Below are 15,664 nucleotides of genomic sequence, written 5' to 3' on the forward strand. Positions count from 1 at the left end.
CCCACAGCTAGCTGGTCCATATCCGCTTTGGTATCTTCCTGTCTGACTCTGGAGAAGTGCATTTCCCATAATGTTGGCGTGTTCCTTTAACAGCCGAGGTCATTGGACAACAATATATTTTCTTCTGACTGCTTTGGTCTGTATGTGAGTTTTATGTGACAATGATGATTGTCACATAATGATGATGATAATAAATACATTCACGAAAACACTGAATGCTGGTCAAAGATTTTATTTTCTTTATTCCCTTCAGGCCAGGAAATGGTTGCTTTAAAGCTGCGATCCGTAATTTTAAGGGTATGGCTACATTTCACATTTTATACAGTCAGCATTTAGACTGACCTAGTGAATTGGTTGTCAGGCTGCAACAAAATGGGTGATTATTTTACTCTGCTCCTAAATCATCTAAATTTCACCCATCAATAGTCTATATACCTTCAATACAATCTAAACCTGTATCTATAATATTTCATAACCACTCACAAACTATGGATCGTGGCTTTAAAACAGCTTTTAAAGGCTGATTGGACCAGTAGGACTTAGTTTCCAACAGGGTGGTTGAGGGAAAATCTGCCGTCATTGTGGTGATTGTTGCCAGGAGCATTTCTTCCAGATTAGTTCTTGTTCTTCAGTTCATCCAGGGCGTCTTGGAGCCTGTTCAAAACAATAATGAAAACATGGTGACTCTCAAGACCAGTGTTCAACTGATCATGCAATGACCCCCTTCTCCCTACAGAGGGCATTAACCATCATGCAGTACGTATCTCTATACACTTTCAGTCCTACACTATTGAAAATGGTTATGGTAATAATAATAATAACATCAATAATATTAATAACAATAATAATAGTAATAAATGCAACAATAATAATATTAATAATAATAGCAATAATACTCATAATAATCATAATAAATAGGTCCTGGTGCCACATTAGTTCACAACCACAAACATTACTGCTATTATGCGTACTATTAAAGCTTCCACTGAATCTCCATCAAGGTAGTCGACTCATCACAATCATCATCATCCTCACCACCACTACAATCATCATGATTCATCCTCACCACCACTACAATCATCATTATCATCCTCACCACCACTACAATCATCATTATCATCCTCATCCTCATCCTCATCCTCATCATCATCATCATCATCATCATCATCACCACAATCATCATCATCATCATCATCATCATCATCATCATCATCATCATCCTCACCACCACCACCACTATAATCATCATCATCATCATCATCATCATCATTATCATCCTCACCACCACCACCACTATAATCATCATCATCATCATCATCATCATCATCATCATCATCATCATCATCATCATCATCATCATCCTCACCACCACCACCACCACCACCACCACCACCACCACCACAATCATCCTCGTCCTCTCTATGCCATGCTCTCCTGAATCCTCCTCCTCCTAATCTCATCGTCGTCCTCCTCCTCCGTCTCCCTTACTTGAAGTCTCCACCGTCCAGCAGGGTCCTGTAGGTGGCGATCTCCGCCTCCAGCTGCATCTTCATGTTGAGCAGCGCCTCGTAGTCCTGGCCCTGCTGCTGGATGCTGCCGCGCAGGTTGGTGAGCTCCTCCTCCAGGCGAACCAGGATGTTGTTGTACTTCTCCATCTCCATGTTGCTTCTCATCTCCGTGTTCCTCAGGGTGTCGTCCAGAGAGGCTCTCTGTCCAGGGAACAAATGCCACGAGAGAATATTGAGATGCTGAATGTATATATTTTTTTGTGTATTAAAGGGATAGTTCACATTTTTGGAACCCTAGCCCTATTTGCTATTTCTAGTTGACAATGATGTTATTGATAGATTGATAGAGTGCTTTCTCAACACAAGCCATGCTGTTCCTCAGATTAGTTCCAGTTAGTTAGCAAAGTCAATGGGGTCAAGCTCCTGTTTGTACTATCTGACCGAGGACAATTTAAATCTATTCCACAGAGCATACAGAGTAGATTTCAGTTGTCAGCTTGTACAGACAGGAGCTTGACCCCATTGACTTTGCATTGGTTTGTGGCTAACTATCTGGAGCTAACATCATGGCTTGTGCTGAGAACAACACCAGAACTATCCCTTTAAGTGTGTTATAAGTATATTTCTACCTAGATGTACTTTTCTGAGAGTATACTTCCAATTTATTTTGTGCTTTCATGTACTAATTCAAAGCACATTTGATACACGTTTAATATGATAGTTATCAATACGCTGTAAGTGTAATTTAAGTTCACCTAAAGAAAACAGATGTTTACAAAACTTAAGTTCTAATTTAGTAAACTTATTAAAAGTGTACTATTTTGGTAAGCGGAAGTAATCAAAAGTATAATTTCAAAATATTTACGCACATCTTAAGTAGGCCTACACCTTTTAACACACTAAGTACAACTTAAGTGGTTTAAATTTAACACAACCTAAAGCATACCTTCTGAATAAATAAATAAAAATTATAATGAAGTATACAAAGTATACTTCGAGAAAAGATAATTGTTTCCTTTATTGTTTATAATTCTTTTTAGAAATTTCGTATTTGACTATTTGATTATAATAATTTTTTACTTAGGAATAGTGAACTTGTACTTTGGGTGAACGTGAGAATGTTGCCAACTATTGCTAAAAAGAATGTCAATGTTGTCAGAAGAGATTATGGCCAGGAAGTTATTTTATAATTTACAAAAATACGATGACCACGAAAACCTTGGATGAAAGACGTGGAGCTTGAAATGTTGGAATGTTCAGGGTTATGGAGCAAGAAGACGGAGGAATGTTGTATGGATACGAGTGTTGAATGACAAGCAGCACTTCAAGTCAGAAGGCATGGCATGTACTGGTGAGAGGGGGGGGGGTTATGTGGAACCTTTTTCATTTAAAAAGGTAAATAGCCATGAGCAGGTTATGTCAACACGTCAAAGTGTACTGACAGAACATCCTTACCAAGCTCTGTTGTGATGAGCAGGATATGTCAACACGTCACAGTGTCCCCCCCCCCCCCTCCCTTCAAGAGGAATTGTCTCTTGCCAGGCCATCATTGTAAATAAGAATTTCTTAATTGATTTGCCTGGTTAATTAAATAAAGGTAAAAAAAAAAAGAAATTTAAAACTGTATTGACGGAACACCCTCACCAAGCTCTGTTGTGATGCGAATTCAATCTCCAGCGACTGGAGCTGTCTGCCGAGGTCGTTCTTCTCCATCTGGGCGCCTTGTAGAGCCTCTGTGTTGTGCGATACCTCCACCTGCACGTCTGAAATCTGCCACATAGAGAGCAGACAGAGGGATGCTTGTTAGCAAACAAAAATAGTTCACGATGTTTTCCTTTGAAGCCATTTTGTATATGGACATTTACTGTATTTCTACCAGCAGTTGTTATTTGATTATTCTTTTTACTGTACCATGAGTCTATATATCTTATAATACAATATGAATTTAACCTCTAACAATATGAATTTAACCTCTAACCACAGGTACCTCCTAATAGAACCACAACAGGTTCCCCCTGACAGGACAGGTTCCCCCTGACAGCACAGGTTCCCCCTGACAGCACAGGTTCCTCCTAACAGAACCACCACACATCCCTCCTAACAGAACCACCACAGGTCCCTCCTAACAGAACCACCACAGATCCCTCCTAACAGAACCACCACAGGTCCCTCCTAACAGAACCACCACAGATCCCTCCTAACAGAACCACCACAGATCCCTCCTAACAGAACCATCACAGGTTCCTCCTAACAGAACCACCACAGATCCCTCCTAACAGAACCACCACAGATCCCTCCTAACAGAACCACCACAGGTCCCTCCTAACAGAACCACCACAGGTCCCTCCTAACAGAACCACCACAGGTCCCTCCTAACAGAACCATTACAGATCCCTCCTAACAGAACCACCACAGGTCCCTCCTAACAGAACCACCACAGGTTCCTCCTAACAGAACCACCACAGACCCCTCCTAACAGATCCACCATCAGCCTACCTGGTTTTCGTGCCAGTGCTTGAGGTCCTCCTGGTTCTTCATGGCTATCTTCTCATAGTTGGCCCTCATGTCCTCCATGACCTGGGCCAGATCCTGGCCTTTAGGAGCGTCCACATCCACCTGCACGCCTGACTGGGAGATATGATTCCTGATCTCCATCACCTCCTATATGGGAGAGAGGGAGGGGTGAGAGAGAGAGAGAAAGAGAAAAAGAGAGAAGGAGAGAATGAGAGCGAGAGATGGGGAGAGAGAGAGAGAGAGAACATTACTCAAAAGAAAACACAGGTGTTCAAACATGATATTTTTACCTAGGATATACTTCAAATAAAGATGTAGGTGGAAGAGGCAGGAGCGCTCATGTTTGCATCAGTAAATCAATAAATGTGGTCCCACTAAATTGATCATGTGCGGACATGAGCGTTCCTGCCTCTTCCATCCACTGCTAGTTTGATTGATTGAATTGATTGATTGAACATTTTATTAACAGATTGCAGAATGGGTACAGTACAGTACATCTCAATACATACAATTGTTAAGGGGATGCAGACCAGAGAAAGACTTTCGTTTAGTTTACATCAGGGTCCCCCATTTTCAATTCATCATAACATATATAGTCATTATTAAGATAACTATTTTTGAGTAGCTGAGTCTTAGCTGATGATCTAGTCTCTTTGCAGATGAAGGCTGAGTTGAAGCACTCCAAATATTCTTGTTTCCAACCAACATTGACCAAATTAGATCGATTAAGAAAATATACCCCCTGTTTCAAAGGTAAATGTAGAATCTGTAAATGCCTTCAAACAGCCACCTCTAGGCTAAAGTACCCCTCTTGGAATTGTGCTTTGTTGTGTTGAAGTTGAGTTGGGACAGGGGGAGCGGTTGCTATTGCTGGCCACACTTCAGGCTCTGCCAAGTCAGTTCTGGAGGAATCCACAGTATATTAAGTTACTATGAATTTCTCCAGAACATTCTGGCCGGATGTGTGGCCAGCAATAGCAGCCCCTCCCCCCATTCAACTCCAGCACACGCATCAGACCACAACAGAAAATGTAAACAAAGCGCAATACCAAGAGAGGGGCACTTTTGCCTAGAGGTCTCTTTTTGACAGCATTACAGAATCTACCATTAAATGGCATTCAGTGCAAATAGGTAAACGTGTCGAATGATGTTCTGAGGTGGACGCTCACGTTCTCGTGGTTCTTCCTCAGGAAGATCAGCTCCTCCCTCACGGACTCGATCTCACTCTCGATGTTCATCCTGCCCATGCTGGTGTCATCGATGACTTTCTTCAGCCCACCGATGTCGGCCTCCACAGACTGGCGGATGGCCAGCTCATTGTCAAACCTGGACGTGTGCACAGGGATGGTGTCCATTTTAGATTCAACTTGTTTCCAAAGTCAGGAAAAGAAAGTATATAAAAAAAAATACTTTTAGGTACTTTGAGTATTTAACCTTTTTTGGGAACTTTGTACTTTGACTCCACTACATTTAAAAGAAAATACCCTACTTTTTAATTCCAATTTATTTATCTGAACCCTACAGTAAATATAGCGGTTGCTAGTGAGTAAAGTAGAGTACAATTTTAAATGACGCATCGCATTTCCTTCCTGTATGCACACGAGGACGCAGGCGCATGCCATGAGCACAGGGGCGATGAAGAACACCACTTTTGCCCGTGTGGAGCATGCTGTGTTCTCCTGTAAGTACCTATACACCCTGGAGCGTTAGCTTCATTGGCCAATACTTCCCCTGCAAGAGTCTAACAAGTTAACTACCTGTGAATTAAAGGAGTGATATAACTTTACTGAGCCAAAAGTGAAAGTAAACGTGGATATTGTAAACGATGCAAGAGGAAAGAAAATGGACGGGTGGTAAGAATAGTAAAAAATGTACTTTCCAAAATGTTTCATGAGGAGAAATGTATTCAGCTTGCAGATGAATGACCAACAGCAGAAGACTGTAGAAGAATGTTACCAAATAATTGACAAAGACCACAGAGTGCAACTTTACGCAGACTTTTAGAATCGAGGACTTGTAATTTAACCAGACCAATCATTCTGTGAAGGTAATTTAGACTTTTACTTCTTTTTTTTCTTCTCCATTCTACATATTTTTCTCCCATCCCTCCAATTTAGTCATTATGCCAATTACCCCCTGGCCGTTGCGCTACCCTACTGTTGATCTGGGGAGGGTGTAGACTACCACATGTCTCCTCTGTTGGTCTGTGGAGGGTGTAGACTACCACATGTCTCCTCTGTCTGTCTGTGGAGGGTGTAGACTACCACATGCCTCCTCTGTCTGTCTGTGGAGGGTGTAGACTACCACATGTCTCCTCTGTCGGTCTGGGGAGGGTGTAGACTACCACACCACATGTCTCCTCTGTTGGTCTGTGGAGGGTGTATACGACCACATGCCTCCTCTGTTGGTCTGGGGAGGGTGTAGATACCACATGTCTCCTCTGTCGGTCTGGGGAGGGTGTAGACTACCACATGTCTCCTCTGTCTGTCTGTGGAGGGTGTAGACTACCACATGTCTCCTCTGTCGGTCTGGGGAGGGTGTAGACTACCACACCACATGTCTCCTCTGTCGGTCTGGGGAGGGTGTAGAAGACTACCACATGTCTCCTCTGTTGGTCTGGGGAGGGTGTAGATACCAAATGTCTCCTCTGTTGGTCTGGGGAGGGTGTAGACTACCACATTCCTCCTCTGTCAGTCTGTGGAGGGTGTAGACTACCACATGTCTCCTCTGTCGTTCTGGGGAGGGTGTAGACTACCACATGTCTCCTCTGTCGGTCTGGGGAGGGTGTAGACTACCACATGTCTCCTCTGTCGGTCTGGGGAGGGTGTAGACTACCACACCACATGTCTCCTCTGTTGGTCTGTGGAGGGTGTAGACTACCAGATGCCTCCTCTGTTGGTCTGGGGAGGGTGTATACGACCACATGTCTCCTCTGTCGGTCTGGGGAGGGTGTAGACTACCACATGCCTCCTCTGTCTGTCTGTGGAGGGTGTAGACTACCACATGTCTCCTCTGTCGGTCTGGGGAGGGTGTAGACTACCACACCACATGTCTCCTCTGTTGGTCTGTGGAGGGTGTAGACTACCACATTACTCCTCTGTCGGTCTGGGGAGGGTGTAGACTACCACATGTCTCCTCTGTCGGTCTGGGGAGGGTGTAGACTACCACACCGCATGTCTCCTCTGTTGGTCTGTGGAGGGTGTAGACTACCACATGTCTCCTCTGTTGGTCTGGGGAGGGTGTAGATACCACATGTCTCCTCTGTTGGTCTGTGGAGGGTGTAGACTACCACATGCCTCATCTGTCTGTCTGTGGAGGGTGTAGACTACCACATTCCTCCTCTGTCAGTCTGTGGAGGGTGTAGACTACCACATGTCTCCTCTGTCGGTCTGGGGAGGGTGTAGACTACCACATGCCTCCTCTGTCGGTCTGGGGAGGGTGTAGACTACCACACCACATGTCTCCTCTGTCGGTCTGGGGAGGGTGTAGACTACCACATGCCTCCTCTGTCGGTCTGTGGAGGGTGTAGACTACCACATGTCTCCTCTGTCTGTCTGGGGAGGGTATAGACTACCACATGCCCCCTCTGTCAGTCTGGGGAGGGTGTATACTGCCACATGTCTCCTCTGTTGGTCTGGAGAAGGTGTAGACTACCACATGCCCCCTCTGTCAGTCTGGGGAGGGTGTAGACTGCCACATGTCTCCTCTGTTGGTCTGGAGAAGGTGTAGACTACCACATGCCTCCTCCGATATGTGTGGAGTCGCCAGCCGCTTCTTTTCACCTGACAGCGAGGAGTTTCACTGGGAGAACTTAACGCATGCGGAGGTTCACACTATCTCCCCCAGATCCTCTCCTGAACAGACCGACCAGTAGGAGTCGCTGTTGCAATGACCAGGACTCACACCCCACCGGCTTCCCAGCCGTGAACACTGACATTATTGTGTTTGTAGGGACGAGTGACTCCAGAGGTCCCACTGACCGCAGGATTTGAACCCTGGTGTCTCTGTGGTGGTAGGCGAGTGTTTAGACCTCTACACTACCGAGCCGCCCAACTTTTACCCTTTTAAAGGAATTGTATACTTTTCAGATTTCATCGGCTGGTGTGAAGGTACAAAATGGTAATTGGCAGTTTTTCTGAAATGGTTACTATATTGTTTTGTCCAATGTTGGCCTTTGACTGACACAAGGATCCTATTATGTTTCTTTGAGGGAATGAAGGGGAACCATAGATTGCTGTGAAAAGGGAAATTCACACAGAGGTTTGTCTGAAATTGAGATCCCACAATCGCTGTGTATACATACGTGTAGATACTTGCACGCCCGCTGAGTGCTTACACAGAGCAGGCAGATTTACTCGTAGATAACGTGCTCTGTGTAAACACAACATCGGATGAACTCTGGGAGACCCGAATATCTCAAAACTTCGGTCTCTGCTTACTAGGATAAATAATTACAAACAACAACACAATCAGGAAGAGAGGAGAAAAAGAAAAAAGACACATACTTCACTCTGAAGTCGTCAGCAGCCAAGCGGGCATTATCGATCTGGAGCAGGAAACGAGCGTTGTCCACTGTCTTATCGAAGACCTGGAGGGAAGACATATTAGTGACTAAAGGCTCATGGATAAAATCAAATCAAATGTATTTCTATAGCCCCAAATCAAAACAAATCAAGTTCAAGAAGAAACACAATAGATCCAGAACAAAAACCACCATAAAATCCACATTTTACAACACCCCCAGTCTTTCCCCAGTGAAGATAAGGAACAACTCCCTAAAACCAACAATAGAAAAACAAAACAGGGAGAAACCTCAGATGTACGTATGTATATATATACATGTAATAAACGTATGTATTTACTCAAAGCAGTCAAAAACACAAATACCTTCACCTTTGCCTCTCTGTCCATTCAATCTCTGAGGCTAACCACCCGTATCTCTTTTCCTCATCTCTCTGCATTAGTTTACTCTTTAACTCAATACCCCAATCAATATCACGTCTCTCTAGCTCCAACTATCCCTCCTGACCTCCCTCACTCTTCCCATCTCCCCCTCCTGTCATAAAATATTATATACAAATATTTGGGTTTTTTGTTGAGAAAGTCACTATGATGCACAGTATTCTTTAGCCAATGCATCTAAGTCTAAGATGATGAAAGGTGTTTCTTCATCATTTCCTTTTCCACCATTTTACCTGCTTTGTCTGAACCTAGTTTTCATCTCGAAATACTTCCCAAAGGTCAGTAAATACCACGACCACAACCACTAGAGGGAGTTCCACAAATCATGTTCAACCCAGATTCGGCACAAACAGGGTCTAAACACGTTTCGCAATTATGCCACATCAATGTGGAACGCCCTACCCACAGCCGTAAAAAAATGTGAATCCCTACACACCTTCAAAACCGCTCTCAAAGAGCACCTACGGGAGGCTGCAATTCAAAACTGGCCCCCGTAAATGTCCTAACCCCCCCTCCTACCCACCCACCCCCTCCTAATGTACAGTTTCCTCCCCCTCGTATGTATATATTTTATGTTAGGATCACTGTTTAACACTTTGGTTGCCTAAGGTTAAATTAATGATATACCATAGATTGCCAGCGCTATTTGTCTATGGAGAAAGTCCCCTTCTTTGCAGGGCTATAACTTTTTAAATTCTATTGCTACATTGCCATTATTAGGGCCCATTCAAAGTCCTATATGTATTGTTCATTGTGTAGCAACGTTAAACTTTTTCATTCACATATTCATAGTAAAGTATGGTCTAATGTATAAGTATGTTTTCATCTCTTTCTGCAGCTTTCTCCAGAACGTGATATATAGCCCCAAATGCATTATATTGATGATGAAATACAGTTTGATGGCAATCAGCGCGATATAAAAAATTCCAACTAGACGTACTTCTAGAAGTTACTACACGTCATCTGATGTTGACCGGATGGGCGAGGGGGCGTTTATAATTCCGTGGGCAGCGTTATACCAATCATCTAATGTGGGTCAAATGTTGATAATATCAGTTATTATCGAAGACGGTAACGTTACACGCTGAAACTCACCCCAGTCTCCGCGCGCCGTTGGGCGATCATCGTCGAGTAGAAATTTTATCATTATGGGATATATTATTACCCGGTCCATCTCCAGCTTGTATAATGGTATATACGTCCAAATCATGTTGTTTATCGAGTTATTGGCAATCGATCGCTATGTAGAGTGACGAGCTAGAGTCACGGGACATGTACCGAGTGGCCGGAAGCAATACGGACGTCTAGCAAAACCTCTAGTGCGCTTCCTGTTAAGCGCTTGCGCCGATCGGCCACCAGATGGCGCTCCTGAACCGCCAGAGAGCTCAGTGGGTCCTGCTGGTGGATCTCAGGCCAGCGGAGGGACATTATGAATCCGATTGCAGATTTTTGAAATATTGATATAAAGACGACGTACAGCGTCCCCCGGCAACTTTAGCATGGCCAGCAAAGACGTCTAAAGACGGCTCCCGGCACCCAAAGTGTTAACAGTACTGTATATTTGTATATCTTGTATGTCACAAATGTAACAGTACTGTATCACTGTATTGTATGTCATGTATGTCATGATATATATCTGTATGTTGCATATGTCATTAATGTCATTATGAATTGAAAATGGGGGACCCTGATATAAACAAGACGAAAGTCTTTCTCTGGTCTGCATCCCCTTAACAATTGTGTGTATTGAGCCGTACTGTATTGTACCCATTCTGTAATATGTTAATAAAGTTTTCAATCAATCAATCAATCTATTCATCTAGAAATTGCCCAAAGATTCACTATAATAATTTTCTTTTAACTTTCGTCTAAAGAAATAGTTTTCTTTTTCTGGAAAAAGTACATCATCTGTGAGGGATGTCACTCTGCACTTGAGGGCAAACACACAAAAAACCTTTGAACCACGCCCTCCAACGCACGGGTACTTTCAGAAATGTTGCGATTCTGTAAATGCCGTTTCCATTAGAGCTTTGATTATCAGTCCAAACCGCTTGGGCCTGGTCCGAATCAGGCCGCCCTGGGCTTGAACCAATTTCACGTTCCTTTTTTCAGTTTGTTAATCGGGACCTAAACCCGTGTTTCGGGCTGGACCAGAACCTCCACGTGTTCACGTTAGGTCGGGCCTGCTTTCTCCGGGGCTCGATCAAAGCGCTAGTTTCCAGGCATCATCGGTGATAATTAATACGAGCCTTGGGATTTGGAATTCTCTTTACAGTAACAGACCATATGTTTCAATTCCACATCTCCCCGGGGGGCCGTGGGAACACAGATCCAAATCGCACAATAGGGCCAAAATCTGAGTCAACGCTAATGGCAGCTGAGAAGAGGAACAGACTTAACAGGAAAATGGGTAATTTTGAGCCAAAAACACGAGATCTGCTCTCAGGTTTTTAATAATGCTGGAACAATGGGCAGAGTTTCCTGTCCAACGAGTCATAAAAATACTTCTCTTTTTTATTTCATGAACTCTTTTCACCCCATTTCTCTCTCTCCGTCTTTATTCCTCTTTCTGTCTGCCTATACCCTTCTAGTCAAGTTCAAGTTTGTTTATTATTTGTCACAATAAAATACAGAATACTTTACGATGAAATGCTTGTTTCTGTATGAGCCCCTGAGAGTGTGCTTCATACAGTAAAAAAAAGTGATTAAGAAGTAGGTCAAAAGCAAGTAAAGGAATGTTCAATATACATATATACATACATACATACAATACAGAGTAAAATGGGTAACAGTGAGGTACAATGCAGAAATGAGGTACAAAACTATAAATGATAATAATCTATCTAATAGTCTGTCTGTCTGTCTGTCTGTCTGTCTGTCTGTCTGTCTGTCTGTCTGTCTGTCTGTCTGTCTGTCTGTCTGTCTGTCTGTCTGTCTGTCTGTCTGTCTGTCTGTCTGTCTGTCTGTCTGTCTGTCTGTCTGTCTGTCTGTCTGTCTGTCTCTCTCGTGTGTTGGACTGGGTGGGTGCATGTTGTGTATTTGCATGTAACCATGGCGCCCCGCTGCAGAGAGACATGAGGAAACACTCCCCGGCCTCATGTGTCGGAGGAAACACACAGTGGAGCACACAGCGCATCAATGTGTCATTATCCTCTATAGAAACGATCTAGGGTCTGGCAGAAGAATTTGACATTTGACTCCACTGAGTGGGCTAGAACGTTATACAACCACTGCATGCACATGCACACACACACACACACACACACACACACACACACACACACACACACACACACACACACACACACACACACACACACACACACACACACACACACACACACACACACACACACACACACACACACACACACACACACACACACACACACACACACACACACACACACACACACACACACACACACACACACACACACACACACAGCTATGCACATACACACATGCTGGCAGTGTGGGCTTCTTTGTGTGCGGTGTCACGGCACATCTGGTTCACATTGGCGCTCCGCTGCGCAAGAGAATGCGTGCATGCAGAGTGACCATTCGCAGTTGCGAGAAGCAATTATTATAAAAAAAGAAATCGAGTTTTTTTTTGAGGTTTTGAGGTTTTCTCAGTGACGAGGACTCATTGTTTCCACTGGTCTTTTGGGTGATTCATATGCACAGGAAGTTGAGACTCCAGACCCGTGGCGTGAGAGGGGGTTGTGGTGGGGGTGGGGCGGGGCGGGGGGGTTAGGGCGATAGCTGCCACACCCTCCATTCTCCTGCTGGAAACTTGATACCCCACAAAAGCTGTGTTCCCCACAGAATGTAGAGATAGAACTCTCTGTTACCTAGAGAGACTAAAGGCTCACGGAATGTTTGGTCTTTGAGTTCTGGGGGGATATAATAACAAATAAATGTGTTTTTCGACGGACACACGCTACTGATTTTGCAATAGCAGTCGGAAGAGCCATTGCAAGATTGTCAGTGATGAAGATGATGATGATCACCATATGGTCTGTATGTTCCTCTAAGAGGCTCTGAGTATTTACTCAAAGCAGTCAAAGACACAAATACCTTCACCTTTGCCTCTCTCTGTCCATTCAATCTCTTTTCCTCATCTCTCTGTATTAGTTCACTCTTTAACTCAATACCCCAATCAAACCAATCACATCTCTCCAGTTCCAACTATCCCTGCCGTCTCCCCCTCCTGTCACCCACCTCTCTATATAACCCCCCCCCCCCCCCCCCATGGCCTGCATGGTTCACCCTCACACTCACCTCTCTGCGCAGGTCGTCCAGGATGGGCTGGTACTTGCTGTAGTCCCTCTCGCTGGGGCCTCCCTTCTCCAGCGCCTCCCTGATCTTGACCTCCAGCTCCTGGTTGGCCTGCTCCAGGTTCCTCACCGTCTCCAGGTAGTTGGCCAGGCGGTCGTTCAGGTTCTGCATGGCGCCCTTCTCGTTGCCCGTGATGCTGCCTCCGTTCCCCCCGCCGGACGCCAGCCCCATGCCCGCGCCGCCGCTCCCCATGCCCATGCCCATTCCCATGCCCATGCCCGCGCCCGAGCCCATGCCCGCGCCACCCATCCCGCTGCTCACCCTGTACGAGGTGGAGGCGGAGATGCCGGGGGCCCCGGAGCGCAGGCCGGAGAAGGAGGAGGCGGAGGAGATGCGGGCCCCCTGCCCCCCGGCGCCGCCGTAGCAGCTGGCGGCGCGGTAGGAGGGCGTGGAGCGGGTGAAGGACACATGGGACGAGGGGATGTGCTGCTGCTGCATGGTGCTGGTCTTCCTGTAGCTCATGGTCAGCGGAGGAATGACAAAGAGAGAGAGAGGGAGTAAGAGAGGTGAAGGAACGACAACGAGAGAGAGAGAACAAAGGAGGAGATGTGGAGGCTCAGCGCTGGCTGGCTTAGAAAGTGACGCGGGCTGGAGAGAAGAGAACTTATACACCTCCTCCTCCTCCCCTCCACCGGCCCTGTTCCCTCAATCACAGACGGCCTCTCGGAGAACTGCCCACTTCCACATCTCCCTATCCTCCCCTTTCTGCTCAACTCCCTCTTCTTTCATACTTTCATTCACGCACGCACGCACGCACGCACGCACGCACGCACGCACGCACGCACGCACGCACGCACGCACGCACGCACACACACACACACACACACACACACACACACACACACACACACACACACACACACACACACACACACACACACACACACACACACACACACACACACACACACACACACACACACACACACACACACACACACACACACACACACACACACACACACACACACACACACACACACACACACACACACACACACACACACACATTTTGCCTCATGTTTGTACTTTACTCATGCAGGCAAATCCCCTGCTCTGCTTTCCTTCGTAGGCAAATGCTCTGTCCTCCTCTGCGGGCGAATGCGCAAGTTGTATTTGCTTGTAGAAACTTTTGTGAAACTTTTTGTCCGACTGAGCTGTGTGGTTAACGTAAAAAAAATAAACAGAAGAAAATAACAAGCAAATAACATCAGATAATTGATTGATTGATTGATTGAAAATTGTATTAACAGATTGCAGAATGGGTACAATACAGTACGGCTCAATACACACAATTGTTAAGGGGATGCAGACCAAAGAAAGACTTTCGTCTTCAGGGTCCCCTAATAAACTGTATCACGGGAGAAAATATGTTTTTCCAGCAAATCTCCGATGAAGAAACAGATGACGAATAAAAACATTGGTGGGAGGAAAAACATTTTTTTGTGATAAGGAACAACATTTCTAAATTCCTTTGGTTTGCCCATAAAAGGCAGAATGCCTACCTCCTACTGCCTGGTTTCTAAGTACATGGTCTGTTAGGGCCCAGAATAAATACATTTGGAACACCCCCCCAGCCGGCCTTGACTGGTTTGCAAGAGAAATTCAGCTTCTGGAAAACACTGTACATGCCACCCTTTCATTGCAAGGTCGACGTAAACAGAGAACTAAAAAGAAAATGAATACAAGCAATTAACCCCAATGAAATTCTCTCATTCTCTCTCTTAAAACTCTAACTGGGGTTAATAATGCAATTGTGGTTTGTGTCTTTGCTTACATACAGTCCACAACTAACAATTGTAAATCAAAGGGTTGTTTCCAAGGTCAGGAAATCAAATATGCCATGGTAGCGTGGAGAACTGTGGGCGGTGAGAGGTGGGGATGAAAAGGGACCTACTGGATAATATTATTAAAGGTGCTAGAGATAATATCCAGCCACTAGATGTCGCACTAGAGCACCAGCATGTAATTTATCCAATTGGGTGCATTTCACATGGGAAGTAGAGAGGCGATACATGCACGCGACATGTAAATAACAACATTAAGTTTGGAACCACAAATTTTTTTTAAATGATAAAAACAATATGTTTATTTCACAATTTTCTAAAAGCTCTGTGGATGTATTATTTAAAAACAAAACAAAAAAATACATAAAAAATGTTATCTATAAGAAAAGATAAATCAAATAAAATCAAATACAATTTATTTGTAAGGACCGACAACACACATTAATGTCCCCATGGGCCGGACACATCTTCTTTAACTCATTCCCTGCCAACAACGATTTTATACGTGTTTGTCCGCCAATCGTTGAACGCCAACCACGTGTATATATACGT

General features: G+C 44.7%; 1 protein-coding gene across 1 annotated transcript; it reads right to left on the reverse strand.

Moving 5' to 3' along the window:
* Window positions 1-216: 216 nt before the first annotated feature.
* On the reverse strand, window positions 217-13,936 carry LOC311231098 (keratin, type I cytoskeletal 18-like). Its single transcript, XM_084317586.1, has 7 exons — window positions 13,269-13,936; window positions 8,528-8,610; window positions 5,192-5,348; window positions 4,005-4,169; window positions 3,153-3,278; window positions 1,489-1,709; window positions 217-654 (listed from the first exon to the last, which is right to left on the reverse strand). The coding sequence occupies exons 1-7, from the start codon at window positions 13,785-13,787 to the stop codon at window positions 615-617; spliced, it is 1,311 nt and encodes a 436-aa protein (XP_084173712.1). The 5' UTR covers window positions 13,788-13,936; the 3' UTR covers window positions 217-614.
* Window positions 13,937-15,664: the final 1,728 nt, after the last annotated feature.

Source organism: Notolepis coatsorum, assembly GCF_963971535.1.
Source record: "Notolepis coatsorum genome assembly, chromosome: 6".
Classification (NCBI taxonomy): domain Eukaryota; kingdom Metazoa; phylum Chordata; class Actinopteri; order Aulopiformes; family Paralepididae; genus Notolepis; species Notolepis coatsorum.